At 36.7% G+C, this 15,906-nt stretch overlaps 1 protein-coding gene across 5 annotated transcripts in view; it reads right to left on the bottom strand.

Moving 5' to 3' along the window:
• IL33 (interleukin 33) overlaps positions 1–15,906 on the bottom strand; it is a 37,951-nt gene that overhangs the window by 8,288 nt on the left and 13,757 nt on the right. For 3 of the 5 annotated variants that reach the window (XM_042913747.1, XM_042913752.1, XM_042913748.1), the window contains 2 exons: positions 8,759–8,888; positions 6,127–6,234 (listed from right to left, as the gene is read on the bottom strand). In XM_042913747.1, coding sequence (XP_042769681.1) covers positions 6,127–6,223 — 97 coding nt within the window. In that variant the 5' untranslated portion in view covers positions 6,224–6,234; positions 8,759–8,888. The remainder of the gene's footprint in view (positions 1–6,126; positions 6,235–8,758; positions 8,889–15,906) is intronic. The other 2 variants (XM_042913751.1, XM_042913749.1) reach the window with 2 other exon arrangements.

Here is a 15,906-nt window from a genome sequence, read left to right as displayed (position 1 = left end):
TTTAATAATTTTAGAAGAATGGCTATAGTCTCTAGAGGTTATTGATATTAAAAATAAGTGACCCATGTCTTCAAGCTTTTTTCCTTTATTTTCTTCTAAGAGTTTCATGTCTAACATTTAAGTCTTTAATCCATTTCAGGTCAGTTTTTGTGAGTTCTTTTACATACGGATACCCAGTTTTCCCAACACCATTTATTGAAGAGACCATCTTTTCTCCTTTGAGTATTTTTTTGCTCCCTTCTCAAATGTTAGCATGTCTACAGTGCGCCAAGCACTGTGCTAGTAATTTTACTTACTGTTTCATTTAATCCTTTACAATAATATTACAAGGAAGTTATTCTCCTCATTTTCCAAGTGATGATCAGAGGCTCTGAAAACTCTTAAGAGGACTCTGATACTTATCAGCAGGAGGAATTAGTGAGTCATGAAAAAATATGAATGACAAATTTGGCTTTTGCTGGTTATTTTTTAAGCAGTAAAGGGAATCCCCCCACAACACACACACACACACACACACACACACACACACAGCTCCAGGGCACAGCTCTTCACTTTCCTGGTATTTCTCTTTCTTTTATTTTATCTTAGAATTAGAGGCAGATTCTTGTCTGATTTGTTGCAATGAAAGAATAGCTATTGGTCTTCCCAGAGGCCAAACTGTGTTTCCAAGAGTGCATGTTGTGAACCTTTGGAGGGCATCGTTACCTTTATGAGGAGTCTGGGAAAGACAAGCTGGTGGACTCTGGGTCTCTCTAAGGAGATACTCTATTTGGATTAGAAGACAGTTGGTTTCATTCACCCATTCCAAACGAAAACAAAACCAAAGAGCAACTCAGCTGCTATTTATATCCACATCTCAACACTAGATTAGTGTGATCTTGGCCAAGCGTCTTAACCTCATTGGTCCTTGGGTCATGTGCCAAATCTGTCTCAGAAAATTGCTAAGAGGTTTAGGTGAAATGACTAAGTAAAGCCCAGTTCCTGGCCCATCATGGATTTTCAAACACGCTTGCCCAAGGTTACAGATCTGGTGAGAAGTTGTAACTCAAGTATGTCTAGCATCAAAGCTACTCTTTCCATCCACTTCCATCTAAGAAAATGCTACACTGCAATTTTAGGAACTAACATAATACAAATCCAAATTAAATCAGTTAAAGTAAAAAATTTAATCACCTATTTAGTAATTCTTTCATTTAGTCAAAGAAAAAGTCTCAAATAAAAAATTAAATTTTCTACTTGTAAATTCATAAAAGGTTTTTCAGAGTCAAACGGAAAAGAAAGTTGTAACACTTGAATCATGGCATCTCAACTTTTAGTGTTTTGGTAAATGAATTATCAAGCAATTTGTATCAATACAGCCAAATTTCAATTATTCAGTGATTCAGAAAATGAAAATTATGATTTTAGGATCCATTCTATGATATACATTTTTTAATGTTTGCTTATTTATTTTGAGAGAGAGAGAGTGGGAGAGGGGCAGAAAGAGAGAGGGAGAGGGAGAATCCCAAGTAGTCTCCATACTCAGCTTGGTGCCCAATGTGGGGCTTGATCTCATGAAACACGAGATCATTATTGAGCTAAAATCAAGAGTCAGACACTTAACAGACTGAGTCACCCAGGCACCCCTCCTCCTTTTAATTCTCTAGAAGATTTGTCTTCCTGATATACTTTTGAAAGTTAAGTAAACTTTTGTAACTTACTATTTTGAATTATCTATATCTTACCTCCAATTCAGATGGGCATCTGCCTTTAGGTATCTTCAACACTCTGAATGGGGCAAGACCACTTAATTATACTAACATCTACCTTGGAACTCCCTATCATTGCATCAAATTTATAAATATCAACTGTAGTATCACATTTATGTAATGTTTTTACAATTGCAAGGATAATTTATAAACCTATGCCAATGCCAGCATTGAACTTAGTTTCCTGACGACTAATTTAATAAAATACTTTATTAAATGTTTCACATTGTCTCTCCAGAACTAAAAGGCATAAGATGATACTGAAAGTATGCTCATTCTTTACATGCTTATCTTTATGTTATATTCAGAATCCCATTGGACATAACTGACAGGCATGTCTAACATTGAGAGTGGATCCTGTAGGGAGCAGGATGTGGGTCTTGGGTAGTTAGAAGTAACAGTCATGATATTGAGGAAGTATTATGGGTGTAGAAGAGAGGAGCTAAAGATATTGATGTAGAGGCTATCATCTAGTGGGACGAACACTAGTATAATTTATTGAGGGATGACTACATTTGAAATATTGAAGACGGAGCACCTGGGTGGCTCAGTCTGTTAAGCATCTGACTTCAGCTCAGGTCATGATCTCACCATTCGTGGGTTTGAGCCCCGCATCCGGCTCTGTGCTGAGAGCTCAGAGCCTGCTTCAGATTCTGTTTCCTTCTCTCTCTGCCCCTCCCCTGCTCATGCTGTCTCTCTCTCTCTCTCCCCCTCTCCCTCTCTCTCTCTCTCAAAATAAATAAATAAACTTAAAAAATTCTTTGAAGTATTGAAGATAATTTACATTGGGAGAATTTGTAAGAAGGTATACTTTCGTGTTCAGGGCAGCTGAAAGTATGGTTGTGAGGGTTGTGTTCTCAGACGGGAAGCACAAAGCTGGCATGGCCTTGGGGACTCTGTGAGAGAGAGTTCTCTGCTGGGGTCAAAAGGCCAACTCAAGCTTATGTAAGGGCTGTTGCCACTTCCTATGTCTCTATCCTGCCTCATGTATGAGGGCAGTGTCTCAGATGGTTTTTAAGGAAATTCTCATAAGTAATTTCATCATAGCAACAACATGATGAAATCCTTCACGCATTTCTGGTGAGTAAATGGGAAGGGGCTTGGAAATCTTTCTGTACTTCTGTCACTAAGAGAGCCAGACTATGGCTGACAGGAACTACGTAAGTGAATCACTCATCTTTCATTTCTTTCCGAAACACTTATTTCACCAGTCTCTCCTCACTGCTTACTACCCTTGATTTATCTGTGGCATTTGACTTTGGCAACCACATCCTTCTCTGAAACTCTTTCTTTTCTTATTGTCATGTCACCAGTCTTCTTATGTTCTCCTTTTTTCTCTCTGATCATCCATCTCTCTGCTTCTTTGTTGGTTTTCTCCTTGTCTGGCTGCTTCTAAAATATTGGTGTTCCTCAAAATTTGTCCTTTGCCTTTCCTCTCACTCTAGACTTTCTTTCTGGGCAAGCCTGCTCCAATGACATCTTCTTATACACTGATGACTCCCCAAACTGTAACTGTCCCTTAGTTCTGTCTCCTGAGTTTCCTATCTGTTGCTCTTTCTTCACAGGGTATTTTGACTTAAGTTATCCTACAGCATCTCTGTATCTATCTATGTAGAGCCACCAGAATTCTAGACATCTCTACCTGGATGACCAACACCTACTCCAAATTCAAATATACTCATAAAAAAATCAACCCTTCGTTATCTTTTTCTACCCAAAATATATTCCTCCTGAAATCCTATCTTGAAAAACAGTACCACTTTCTACCATTGTCTGCCCATTCTTAAATCATCCTGAAAGCTGAGAATCATCTATTTTTCCATCTCTGTCCATGCCTCAATTTATGTGGTGTGTCATTAAATCTTATTGATTTCGCTTTCTGAATGTATCTGAAATTTAGTTCTTCCTTCCTATTCTGTTGTTTTAGGTTAGGCCCTCATCATCAGTCCCCTAGATGAATGCAGTGGACTTCTAACCCATTTTTGTTTCTATTCTTGCCCCTTCACTCTATATGCCACCATCAATGTGATTGATCTTTCTAAAATAAAAATATCCAGTGCCTGGGTGGCTCAGTTGGTTGAGCATCTGACTCTTGATTTCAGCTCAGGTTATGATCCCAGGGTTGTGGGAGCATCATGCTCCACATTGAGCATGGAGCCTGCTTGAGATTCTCTCTCTCTCTCTCTCTCTCTCTCTCTCTCTCTGTCTCTCTGCCTCCCTCCTCTGCTCATGCACCCTCCTTCTGCCTCCTTCCTCTGCTCATGCACTCTATCTTAAAAAAAAAATCTTGCTATTCCCCAATTAAATGTTTTCAATGGTTTCTTACTGTCCATAGGATAAAGTTGAGCTCCATCACTGTAACAGAAGATATTCCATGGACATAACTCAAATTAAAGGGTGTGACCTCTACTCATTTCTATTGCCAATTATTGCCATGTAGGGATATGGACCCAGTGTTGCTAGATTTCAGATTTTTCAAGATATGGAGATTTTTATGCACAATCTTCTAATTTTTAAATGTTTCCTCAATTAAAAAACAACAATATACTGTTCAGGCCAGATAAAATACTTCTGCTGGATGGATCTGTCCCATGGCTCTCATACGGTGACTGGTGGCTAGATTCACTAGGAAGCTGGATTGTCAGGACAGAGAAAGTGTTGATGAATGTAGGGGAGAAGAAGTAGCAGAGGAAAATGGCCTGACTCTACAAGTAGTTTCCTTGAAACTAAGAAGGAAATGAGTTTGGGGAGGGGCTTTTCTCTAGCTCATTAAGTCCTGTATCTTATTGGTACTAGGGATGAAGTACCTTAGTGGTGACCAAACTCATATGGAACCTGATTGTATGTATACCTCTAGCCGATATTGAGTTTTCTGGCTTTGTGATTGTATCAGATCCTGCCAGTCCAAAGGAGAAGGAACAAAAATGAGCTTTCTTGCTTTGTTGCTTGGAGGCTCACAGCAGTTAATTTAGAAAAATAAGATACAATATTACTTGCACCTTGAGTTTTGAGAAGTGCACCTGCCACACACTTTATAGATATTTGTTGAAATTTTATCCAACAGTGTCTAAATAATGAAAATCTTAGTGTTAAACTGAGAAATATTATTGGAAAAGAAGATCTGTTAAGGGACAATAAGAATAATGTGCTGTATTCCAAAGCCATATGCATGATTTGGGGATTATCTTTATCATGTTTCTCTAAATGGTATAAGTAAGCTGTTAGGGCCACTGCACCCTTAAAGGAGGGGCTACATTTTAATTTTTGCATCAATGCCAGCAACTCTGGCATAAACTCCAGCCTGCTCCTCCACTCCAGTATCTATAAAGTGGCCACATCTCCTGGTGTACAAAGAAAACACATTCTTTATTAAGAGGACATAGAGTTAGTTCCACTGAGTCACTGTTTCTACACAGAGTTTTGATTCAGACACAAATAAAAGGATTAACTTAACTGTGATTTTCTGGCCATTCAGAAACTACAATTAAATTAATGTTTTCCTTGGTTACTAAAAACAGCATGGGTGGGCCACAGCCTTAGGGAAGACAGAAAATGATATTCTTTACCACTGCTCTCTTCTAGCCTTAACGATGTTCAAAGAGATGAAGAGAACAAAGAACAAAGATATGCCAGTCCCCACTATCATTCCTCATCCTCTATTTTCTCTCCAGTCTTGCCAGACTTCTATTAACTTTCTTTGGTGTTACCTCTTTTGTATGAAAAACATGAGTGTAAATTTGCATAATTCTTTTCTAGGATGATTTTCAGGATCAAAGATATTAGCTCTTTCATCTTAAAACTATGGCTACTACCTGCCTTTATTTACCCTTCAATTTATGCCAATTCCTTTGAGTTTTCAATTGGATAGACTTGAGCATCATTTGATCAACTCCGCTTTATTTGGGGCATGTATTATTCAAATATCTTCACTTATTATTCTCTCCCTTATCAGAAGTTGCAAGTCAAGACCACAGTACACCAAAGGTGTTTTATACATAATAAATGTTTGTTGAATGAAAGAAAATCAGTTTAAAATTTTATTGATCTGGGAAAAAGATTTTGGGTTAGGTAGAAAGAGGTGTGGGTAGAAAGAAGGGATTGATATTAAGGGTTATTCATGTTTATCACTATTAGCAGGTTTAAATTACCTAAACCATTCTTGTCCTGGTATGTATCAAATAAGCAAAAGTTGGCTATATATAGTTTGTCTAAAACCAAAGACTGCTGTATTACAAACTTATGAGCCATCCTTCCTAATTTCAGCTCTTGTATTCTTAGTAGCTTTTGGCAAGATATCATGTATGAACATCAGAATCATAAAGATTTGATAACAGATGAATATAGTGTGTAAAACAATCAGAAATGCTTAAGTTCTTACTTCCCAACTTGGGAGATTTTACCAAAGCCTTGCCTGCTGAGCTGTTCATCTTTGCTGGGGAGATTTTGGTGGTTGAATACTCCATTTTAGTCTTCATTTTTCAGGCTTCTGTAGGTTAAAATGCAATATTAGTTCAATTGTCTCAACTTGAAAATAAACAGAAACAACTGTGGCAAACTCAATATTAATAACAGCCACATAAGGAAAGTAATTATTTCAATAATATTTGAACATAGTTTTCTGAAAATATATCTATATTGGAATATAGTCAGAGGACAAAAAGAACTGCAAAGAAATCTTAACCTTTACTTACTGGGCTTTTTGTTGGTGGCATTACTGATTTTGGAATTCTGAAACAGTTTTTTCTATACTAGAGTATAGAACAAATAAGTAGATATGTTAATGTTACAGGATTTTTACCACAGGGGAAAGGAGATACAAATATAAAATATAAGAAGCCAAAGGAAAATCTCTGTTGTGTTAAATCTGAATCAGCAATATCAGTATGCCCATCTTAGTTTCTAAACAGTTTTTACACTAAAAGGAACCAGAACTCTAGATATGGGTTGGGAATGTAGAAGTGAATATGGAATAGTTATTTCTACTTGTATTATACAACTTTGTTTTTGTCTCTGGACTTCACATAGGTTGAAATTCCATTGTTGTTGTTGTTGTTGTTGTTGTTGTTATTGTTTGGATGGATAATATTACATGCAACCATCTTATTTACACTGGGTTTCATGAGCAAAATTCTTCAATGGTAAGAACACTTAGAAGCAGAGAATCTTTGATATCATTTTCCTGAACCCCTAAATTTGGCATTCAGTAATGCCAAAAAGCCATGTGTCATTCAAAAATTTGTGAGGCTGTGTCAAAAGGACACAGGAGTCCCCTTAAAGGGTTACCCACTGGCCAAATTTGGCATAATCTGAGCATCAAAAAGAAAAATGAAGGCAATTTACTATAAAGCATTTAATGCAAAAAGAAACCCACCAGTCTTGAATTTCTCAAGAATGAATGAATGAGGGATTTATTCATTATAGAAAGAATGGTAGAATTAGAAAAACAACAGTCTTGTAGCCTCCAATTTAATACTTATTCAGGCAAGGATCATCAATGGTTGCTGCACCTTGACTATCAAACTGGGTGGCAATATGTTACTGAAAGAATGTTGTGTTCTCTATTATAAATTGCAGAAAAACTCAAATTCTTTCAGTAAGGTACCACAGACTGGCTTCATTATCAAGGTAAGGCAGTGGTGCTGTGATTTGTGGAGAGAGCAGCATTTCTCCAGCTTTAAATTCTCCCTTATATTGCCTGAAACTCTGCTAATAGTTATTTCTACTTGTATTATACAACTTTGTTTTTGTCTCTGGACTTCACATAGGTTGAAATTCCATTGTTTTTGTTGTTGTTGTTGTTATTGTTTAGATGGATAATATTACATGCAACCATCTTATTTACACTGGGTTTCATGTGCAAAATTCTTCAATGGTAAGAACACTTAGAAGCAGAGAATCTTTGATATCATTTTCCTGAACCCCTAAAACAATGGATGAGTAGGCTAAGACTGAAAGATTAAGTGGCTTGCCCAGGATCACAAAAGCAAAACTGGGACCAGAATCTGGTTTCCTGATTTCCTTCTTTATGCCAGAGTTTCCCACCCTATCTCCTCTCTTCCTCCTCCAAATGTAAGAAGAAAATAATCAAAACTTGGAATTTAGTTTCAAATGCTTGGCCAGTTGTCCAACTTCTTTGAAAATAATAAATTTCTAAATATGGTAATTTGTAATCATAACATGTGGAATAGTTTGGTATTATTGTAGTTAAATTTTAAATGTATAGAAAATAGTTCAAATAATACCTTGCACACAGTAGGTGTGCAGGCAATACTGATAAAATGAAAATTATAACACTCGTTTTTAAGTTTGTTTCCTTTTTTATCCAAGCATCCTTACATTCCAGGAAAAAAACTACTCCTGGATGGACATAAAAAAAATAAAACCCAAAACAAACTGTTTCAAATAAATGTAGGAAATGTCCCTATTTATATTCCACCTCTTGTGAAGTCAGAACCACATTACCAGAGTGAAGAGGTAAGCAGTCTTTCATTGACGATTCATAGGTACTTTAGTTTAATTATTTTGGGTTATTATTTGATCTTGTAACTTCCCCCACCACCTCTATTAACAACCCTGTTAACATGGACTATCTATTAGCATGGGCTAATTTGAGATAGCATACTTGGAGGAACTCAGCTCTAAACCAAAATTAGCTTTCTGATTTAAGCAACATAGATAAGCAACTGAAATACCACATTTACAATGCAGTCATTGACACAGAGAAAGTTAGCTGCTTTTTAAGAATCAAATGGTAAGTCAAAAGCATAGTCAAGAAATATTTTCAAATCCTATTCAAAAAGAAAAAAAGCATTTCTTTAAACAACCTACATATCTTTAAAAAATACAAGCATTCTTTTCACCTTTTTTCAGACTTAAAATTTACTCTTTACCTTCCTATTTTAAAATCAGAAATATTTCAGAAAATATAGCAATATAAACATCATTGGTTCCTTCATGCTGCCTTTCCCGAAAACATAGGCAAATATTCTTATACACCGGTTATAACTCACCTTAGTTATAAACGTGAAGGGCTGCTCTCAAATGATGAAGTTTCTTGTCATCAACGTTTGGTAGTAGTTGCAGTTATATTTCAACTCCACTTATATATACACACTTGGGTTAAGCAACATTGGGTGACAGCTTTTGATGAATGAGGCAGTGTAAATAGTGCTAGTTAGAATGAGTGGGAGTATATTTTATTCCCACAGTCAAATCCTAAACAGAACTTTTAGATTATTTTAACTGCAGCAATTTCAATGAGTTATACTCAGTTAATCATTAATTTTTATGAAACCTCTATGACATGGACTCTAGGTACTGTTTATTGCTCAATGTAGATCATACAAGGGCACAGATTGTTTCATTGCCTTTCTCTTTTCTTTTGGGAAGTTGAAAACTTTAGGTAATTTTTTTTCTGATTATAAAAATGATGTACATGCTCTCAGAAGATAGGTAAATGATAGGAAAGCATATATGCTGTATTTCCTGACATTCTTTCTCCAATGTAGAAATACTATGCATATCTATTTTTTCATAAAAATAGAATCTTCCAAAAAAATAGAATCTTCCACAAATTTTATTTTATAAGCTGCTTTTTTGATTTTTCAATAATACTACATCATGAATACATGTCAGAAATATTCTTTTACAGGAAGCATTATAATTAGCATTCAATTATATAAATATCCCATACCAATCTTTTATTAACACTTTGGTTGTTTCTATTTTTTCCCCTTTCTTTTCTTCTTTTCTAATATCACCAATGTTGCAGCTGACATGTGTGTGTGTGTGTGTGTGTGTGTGTTGTGATTCTTGGTAAACCTTTGTACGTTCATTGGTAGCACAAATTCCTCGTACTGGGATTGCTGAATCAAAGGGTTCTTGCATCTTACATGTTGATAGATATTTTCCCATTGAATTCCAAATTTTTTCAACAATCCAAGTAAATGCCTTTTCATCATTGTCTTAGCAGCAATGGTGTCATCACCTGTAAGATATTTGCCTTTCTAGTGGAATTTAAGAAACAAAACAAAGGAGCAAAGGGGAAAAAAAGAGAGAGGCAAACCAAGAAATAGACCCTTAACTATAGAAAACAAGCCAATGGTTACCAGAGGGGAGGTGGGAGAGGGAATGGGTGAAATATGTGATAGGGATTAAGGAGTGCACTTGAGATCATTTCCAGTGCTATATGGAAGTGTTGAATCACTATATTGTACACCTGAAACTAATATTACACTGCGTGTTAACTAACTGGACTTTAAATAAAAACTTTAAAAAATATTTGCTTTTCTAAAGAAAGGAAAATATTTCATGGTTTTGAATTTTATTTAGTGAAATGAAGCAACTTAACAAAATGTATTTGTTATTGGGGTGCCTGGGTGGCTCAGTCATTTAAGCATAGACTTTAACTCAGGTCATGATCTCATGGTTAGTGAATTTGAACCCTGTGAGTCTGAGTCTGCTGTCAGCACAGAGCCCACTTTAGATCCTCTGCCTCTCACTCTGCTCCTCCCCCACTCACACCCATGTGTACTCTCTCTTTCTCTCTCTCTCTCAAAAATAAATATTTAAAAATCTATTTGTCCTCAATTTCTGTCAATTATTGATTTATATGAATCCTTTGTAAATTAAGAAATGAAAGCCTTATCTCTGTATGAGTTGAAATTTTTTCCATTTTTTGCTGTAAATAAATTTTCAAATCTTATGTGGTCAAATTTAATCACTGTTTTAGAATTCCTGGATTTTGCATCCTGCTTCAAAATACCTCCCGTCTTCTAAACTTATAAATAAATTTATTATACCATTTCCTAAAATTATATCGTTTACTACTTAACACCTAAATCTTTGATACACTATTACTTTTACTATGAAGAATAAGGTATTTTTTTTCCTACAGTGCTTATCTCCAACCTCACATGTAATCCAATTTAGACAAAGTGATGTTTCATGTGTTATGTTGGAACTAACATGCAAAAGGCTATGAATGCAGAAATAAGGAGTTTGAATTTTATCCCATAGCCAACAGGAATCTTCTAAAAGTTTTTTAAATAAGTGAGAAGTATATAAAAACTGTGTTTTATGATTATATTATAAAAACTGTAATTTTATGGTTGTGTCTGGAGGAATGAAAGAAGAAAAGACAGGAAACAAGGTCAGTCAGGAGGCCAATTAAAATAGCCCAGGCAAAAAGCAGTGAGGGCAGGGTCAGGGCAATGTTAGTGAGGCCAGTAAGGAGGGGATGAAGGTCATAAGTCCTTAAATATTAGAGTGATAAAAGGCCCCAGAGATCCCTGTTCTAGCTCCACTAAGTCACTTAGCTTCTTAGTGACTGAGTCAGGATTAAAACCCAAGTTTCACTCTCAGTTCAGGGTTGTGTCCACTACAGAGCCCTCATAGCTCTTTTTGGTTGTGTTTGTATCAGCTCTGGACAAGGATAGCGGGGAGGCAAAGGGAATTGAAGGGGGTGCCTGTGGTTCATGGTAGGAAACTCAGGTGGGGAGTCCATTGTCAAGCACAGGTAATGAGTATAATGTGGGGCAGATGGAGTTTGAGATACTTGAGGAGCACTTACATGGAAATTTCAGCACTGAGCTGGAATTAGGTTGTGGGTGGGTAGGGGAGGCCAGAATTAGCTGTGTGGATTTGTTCTTCGTTACAGCATGAGAGTTGATGATGTAGGAGCAAATGAGAATGTCTCAGCTGAATGTGGAACAGGAAGCAGGCTATGTCTAGATGGAACTATAGGAAATCTTACATTTAAAGAGTAAGAGAAGATAAGGAGTTAGAAAAGACTAGGAAGAGAACCAGAAAAAAAGAGGTCATATATTATGAAGACTAAGAGAGAAAACCATCTCAAAAAGCAACATTTGGTGATGAGCACTACAGTGACCCAGCTGGGGATTAGAGACCTTTTAGAGAGACCATTAAGCGTGGGACTCTCCAAGAAACTGCAGTGGATTGCATAGTGTAGAGGAGGAACTGAGACTTTTTCAAGAAATACAGTAATGAAAGGGAAACAAAGAGACAATGGAATCTTGCTAGAATAGCATGGAGAAGGGAAAATACTGCTTACTAGTTAGACAATCTTGGGCAAGTTGCTCAATATTTCTAAACTCTCAATTTCTTCATCATAATAATTTTCTTCATAATAATTTGAACTCAGTGGGTCATTGTGAGAATTATATGAGAAGATATATTTTAAGCAGTTGGGACAGTACCTGGCACATAGTGGGAACTTAATACTTGTTATTAATATTATTATTGATGGTTTTTATTGGAATATGGGACTCTCGGACATGTTACAATGCAAAGAGAAAATGAAAATGAAAGAGAGAAACGAAAAGGAGAAAACTGATATAATAAAGTCCCAGAAGAAACAGAGTGAAAGGAGAGAGCAGTAGTGGAGGGGTTGGCTTTGAAAAGGAGGAGGCATTCTTCTTTCTGTAGTAGAGGAGGAAAAGCAAAAGAATGGTAGAGATGTAAAGTTTTAAGGGACAAGAACTTGACAGTCTTGTAAAAATGGCTTGCATCTTCAGAAAGTAAGTTGTGAGGAGAGTTACAGAAATTAAGAGAAGTAAGCATGTGTTTTAATTTCTGAGGATGAGTAGGAAAAGTCTGAAACAGTTCCTTAGAGAATGTAAAAAAGAATTTACTAAGAAATGGGGAACCACTGTTCATGGATATCGAGTTTCAGTTTTAGAAGATGAAAAATGTTTTGGAGATGGATTGTGGTAATGGTTACTCAGCAATATGAATGTACTTCATGCTACTGCACTGTATACATAGGATGGTTAAAATGGTAAAGTTTACCACAATTTAAAAAGTGATTTTACAAAGAATTTAAAAATTGGCGTGGGAGAAGTAGAAAGACTGGAGGTTGTTTGTAAACTGAGGAATTTGGGGGAATTCTGAGGAATGTTCTCTATCTTGGAGATGCAAAGTTCTGATGATAGTGGTAGTCAAGATTAGCTTTTGCAGGTGAACTGTAGAAGAATATTAAAGACTCATCAAAACAGGCACTGGAGTCACCAAAGTTGACCTCAATAGAGGCACCATCAAACAGGAAAGGACTTTAGGGTCTCTATCAACCTGAATGGAAAGGAATTAACATAAGTAGGTAGTTGGACCCATGGTGAGGGTTAGCAAGAGCAGTAAAAAATAAGAAATGTCACTTCTCTATTGTCCCTGGGAGATGGGCACACAAAGAAAGGGTGTGGGTTTTGAGAATAGTGGTGTCACCAAGGGAAGCTGCATTTTAGTTAATAAAGGAAAATAGAAGGACATTTTTAAGGAAAAAAAGGAGGGAGATGACATTCCAGAGGAAATGACACACATTTAAATTATGAAAGAAAAAAAAAACCCAAACAACCTGAAAGAAGATTTTAATCTATCAAGAAATAATATCTTGCATGGAAATTCATTAGTTGGTGATTCACATCTGAGCAACAAAAACAAAAATGTATGAAGTGTAGTCATTTCCCAAACTGCAGTGTTATGTTTGTCTCTTTGCCTGGCAAAGTCTTCCAGAAACTTATGCATTCAACAAATATCAAGTGCCCATTACTTGCCAAGGACTATGTATTCCAACCCCATTAACCCATGGGACACTGCATGAAAATTTTCATTTCACTGTGTCTTCTTATCTACATCTGATCAACTGGAAAATCATTTATTGAATTACCAACCACCTCTCATATGTCAGGCAATGCCCTTTGATAAGCAATTTCCTTTTTTTAAAATACCAATACCCTTTATAATGTTAAGTTGGCTGTTGACTTTTCTTTCCTGATTGTGAATTTTACTTGTAAAATAAATTCATTTGATTAGATTGATTTCTTGTGAAGAGGCTTGTCATTAACATGTAGAGTTTATAAGAAATTTTTATTAAAAATACATGTTAATTATGGAAATTTTGGAATACAAAATATAAAGTTCAACATTTGATGCCCTAGAAAGTAGCTAAATGCTTTGGGGGAAAAAAAAGTCTTGGGACATCTGGGTGGCTCAGTGGGTTAAGTGTCCAACTTAAGCTCAGGTCATGATCTCTTGGTTCTTGAGTTTGAGCCCCACATCAGGCTCTGTGCTAACAGCTCAGAGCCTGGAGCCTGCTTTGGATTCTGTGTCTCCTATTCTCTCTGCCCCTCCCCTGCTCTCACTGTCTCTTTCTCTCAAAAATAAATATTAAATTTTTTTAAAGAAAGAAAGAAAAGAAACATGCCTAGTAATCATTGTAAAGAAATTCTGCCCTCCTAATATCCCAAGAAAAGTCCCAAATGATGTTGGATTTGTACATGTCTATACTATACCACAGAGTGCTGCTGAGTAATCATAACAACAGTAATAACTCAAACACTTGTCTAGTGCTGCGTTAGGTGCTGGGGTATAGCAGTGAACAAAACAAAGTTTTTCCTGCCTCCTGCAGTTCACTCTCTTTTGGAGAAATAGATGTTGAACAAATAATCATGCAAATAAATCATTTATTTTATTTTATTTTTTAAAGTCTATTTTTATTTTGAGAGACCGAGAAAGAGAAAGAGAGAGAAAAAGAGAGTGTGTGGACAAGTGGGGGAGGGGTAGATAGAAGGAGATATAGAATTCCAAGCAGGCTCTGTACTGTCAGTGGGGCTCAAACTCATGAATGGTGGTATCATGACCCCACAAATAAATCATTTATAAACAGTGATAAATAAATAAGAACTAGGCTGGTAAAGAAGATAAACAGTAGTATTAAAGTAGTGTGGTCACAGAAAGTGGCATTTATGTTGCACTCCAAGGGTGTGAAGAATATATGGAAGGGAGGGGACAGAGAGTGCTTTCTGGGCAGAAAAAACCCCAGGGTCAAAGGGTCTTACAGAATTTGTTGTATTTGGAAATGAGACGGCTAGTATGGTTGGAGCACAGTGGACAATGAGGAGAGTATAATGTAATGGTGTTGGCAGTAGAAGAGGACAGAAGCCAGGTAGGGCTGGGCCCTGGATACCAGAAGGAGGAGCTTGGATTTTATTCAAAATTCAGTGGGAAGCCAATGAAGTGTTTTTAAGTAATATGGGATGTGACTTGGGTTTCATTTTTTAAAGACTGCTTTGGCTGTCATATAAGGAATAGATGGAGGGTAGGAAGAGGAAAGAAATGAAATCAGCAAGGAGTCTGCATTAGTTCAAGCTCTTAATAATGGTGGTGGTGATGATAATGGTGATGGCACTTACAGTGTCTTGGGCATCTTCTGTGGGCCAGATGCTTTACATATGTTATCTCTAATTGTTACCATGACCCTGGTATTTGAGTACCATTTTAAAATTTAGGAAATAGAGACTCAAAGAGATTAAGTGTGCTGCAAAAGACCCCATAGCTAGTAAGTAGCAAAGCTAGGATCTGAACTTAAGTCCATCTGGTTCTTTCTCTTATTCCATGGGAACTGTTCGTAAAATGAGGTGAAATTAAATTTTTGGGTTTTAAATTCCATTCACCACCTTGTAAAGCTTACATACTTTTGCATGAGCAGATCTATGAAGGTATAGAGGGGTCATCAAAACTCTTGTTGGGTACTAGAAAATTACTGAAGAAGACAGTGCCCCACAACTTGTCTTGGCTGGTAGGAGGGACAGGAAATGGGGAGAATGATTAAGTTTGACAATGCTATATGATTTCATTCTGGGAGATTTCACAGGGGAGCAGGAGGGAGAGGGTGAGATGGGAGGGTGATCACATTATCCTCTGTTCCCTTGGGTATAGTGGTTTCACTTCTTTCTTGGGGGAGGTCAGAAAAAGTGATGTCACAGAAGGGGAGGTTGAAATTTGGGGAACAATGAGATAGCATTGTCCTTGTTCAAACTGAATCACTTCCTGTTCCTGACTCCCTGGCACTCTGAAAGTTTCTACATGCCTCTTACCTGGACCCAGGAGAGAACATTTCTCCCAAGGAGAGGAAACACTACAAAGAAATTTGGCAAATCAGTATATGATTCAAGCAGAACTCCTTGTGACAGGAGGGGAGGGATGTTGAGATTTTAGGAAAAATTTCTTTTGTTCTTTACTTAGCATTTGTAAAGCACTTCTATGCTTTCCCACAGTATTCCTGGATGCATTCTTACCCAGTCATTTTTATTCACTGACACTACCTACCCCTTCAACCTTTGTAGCCTCACACAACAGTAACCCC

This window comes from Panthera leo, chromosome D4, assembly GCF_018350215.1.
Source record: "Panthera leo isolate Ple1 chromosome D4, P.leo_Ple1_pat1.1, whole genome shotgun sequence".
NCBI lineage: Eukaryota > Metazoa > Chordata > Mammalia > Carnivora > Felidae > Panthera > Panthera leo.
This window is presented reverse-complemented; position numbering and strand designations above follow the sequence as displayed.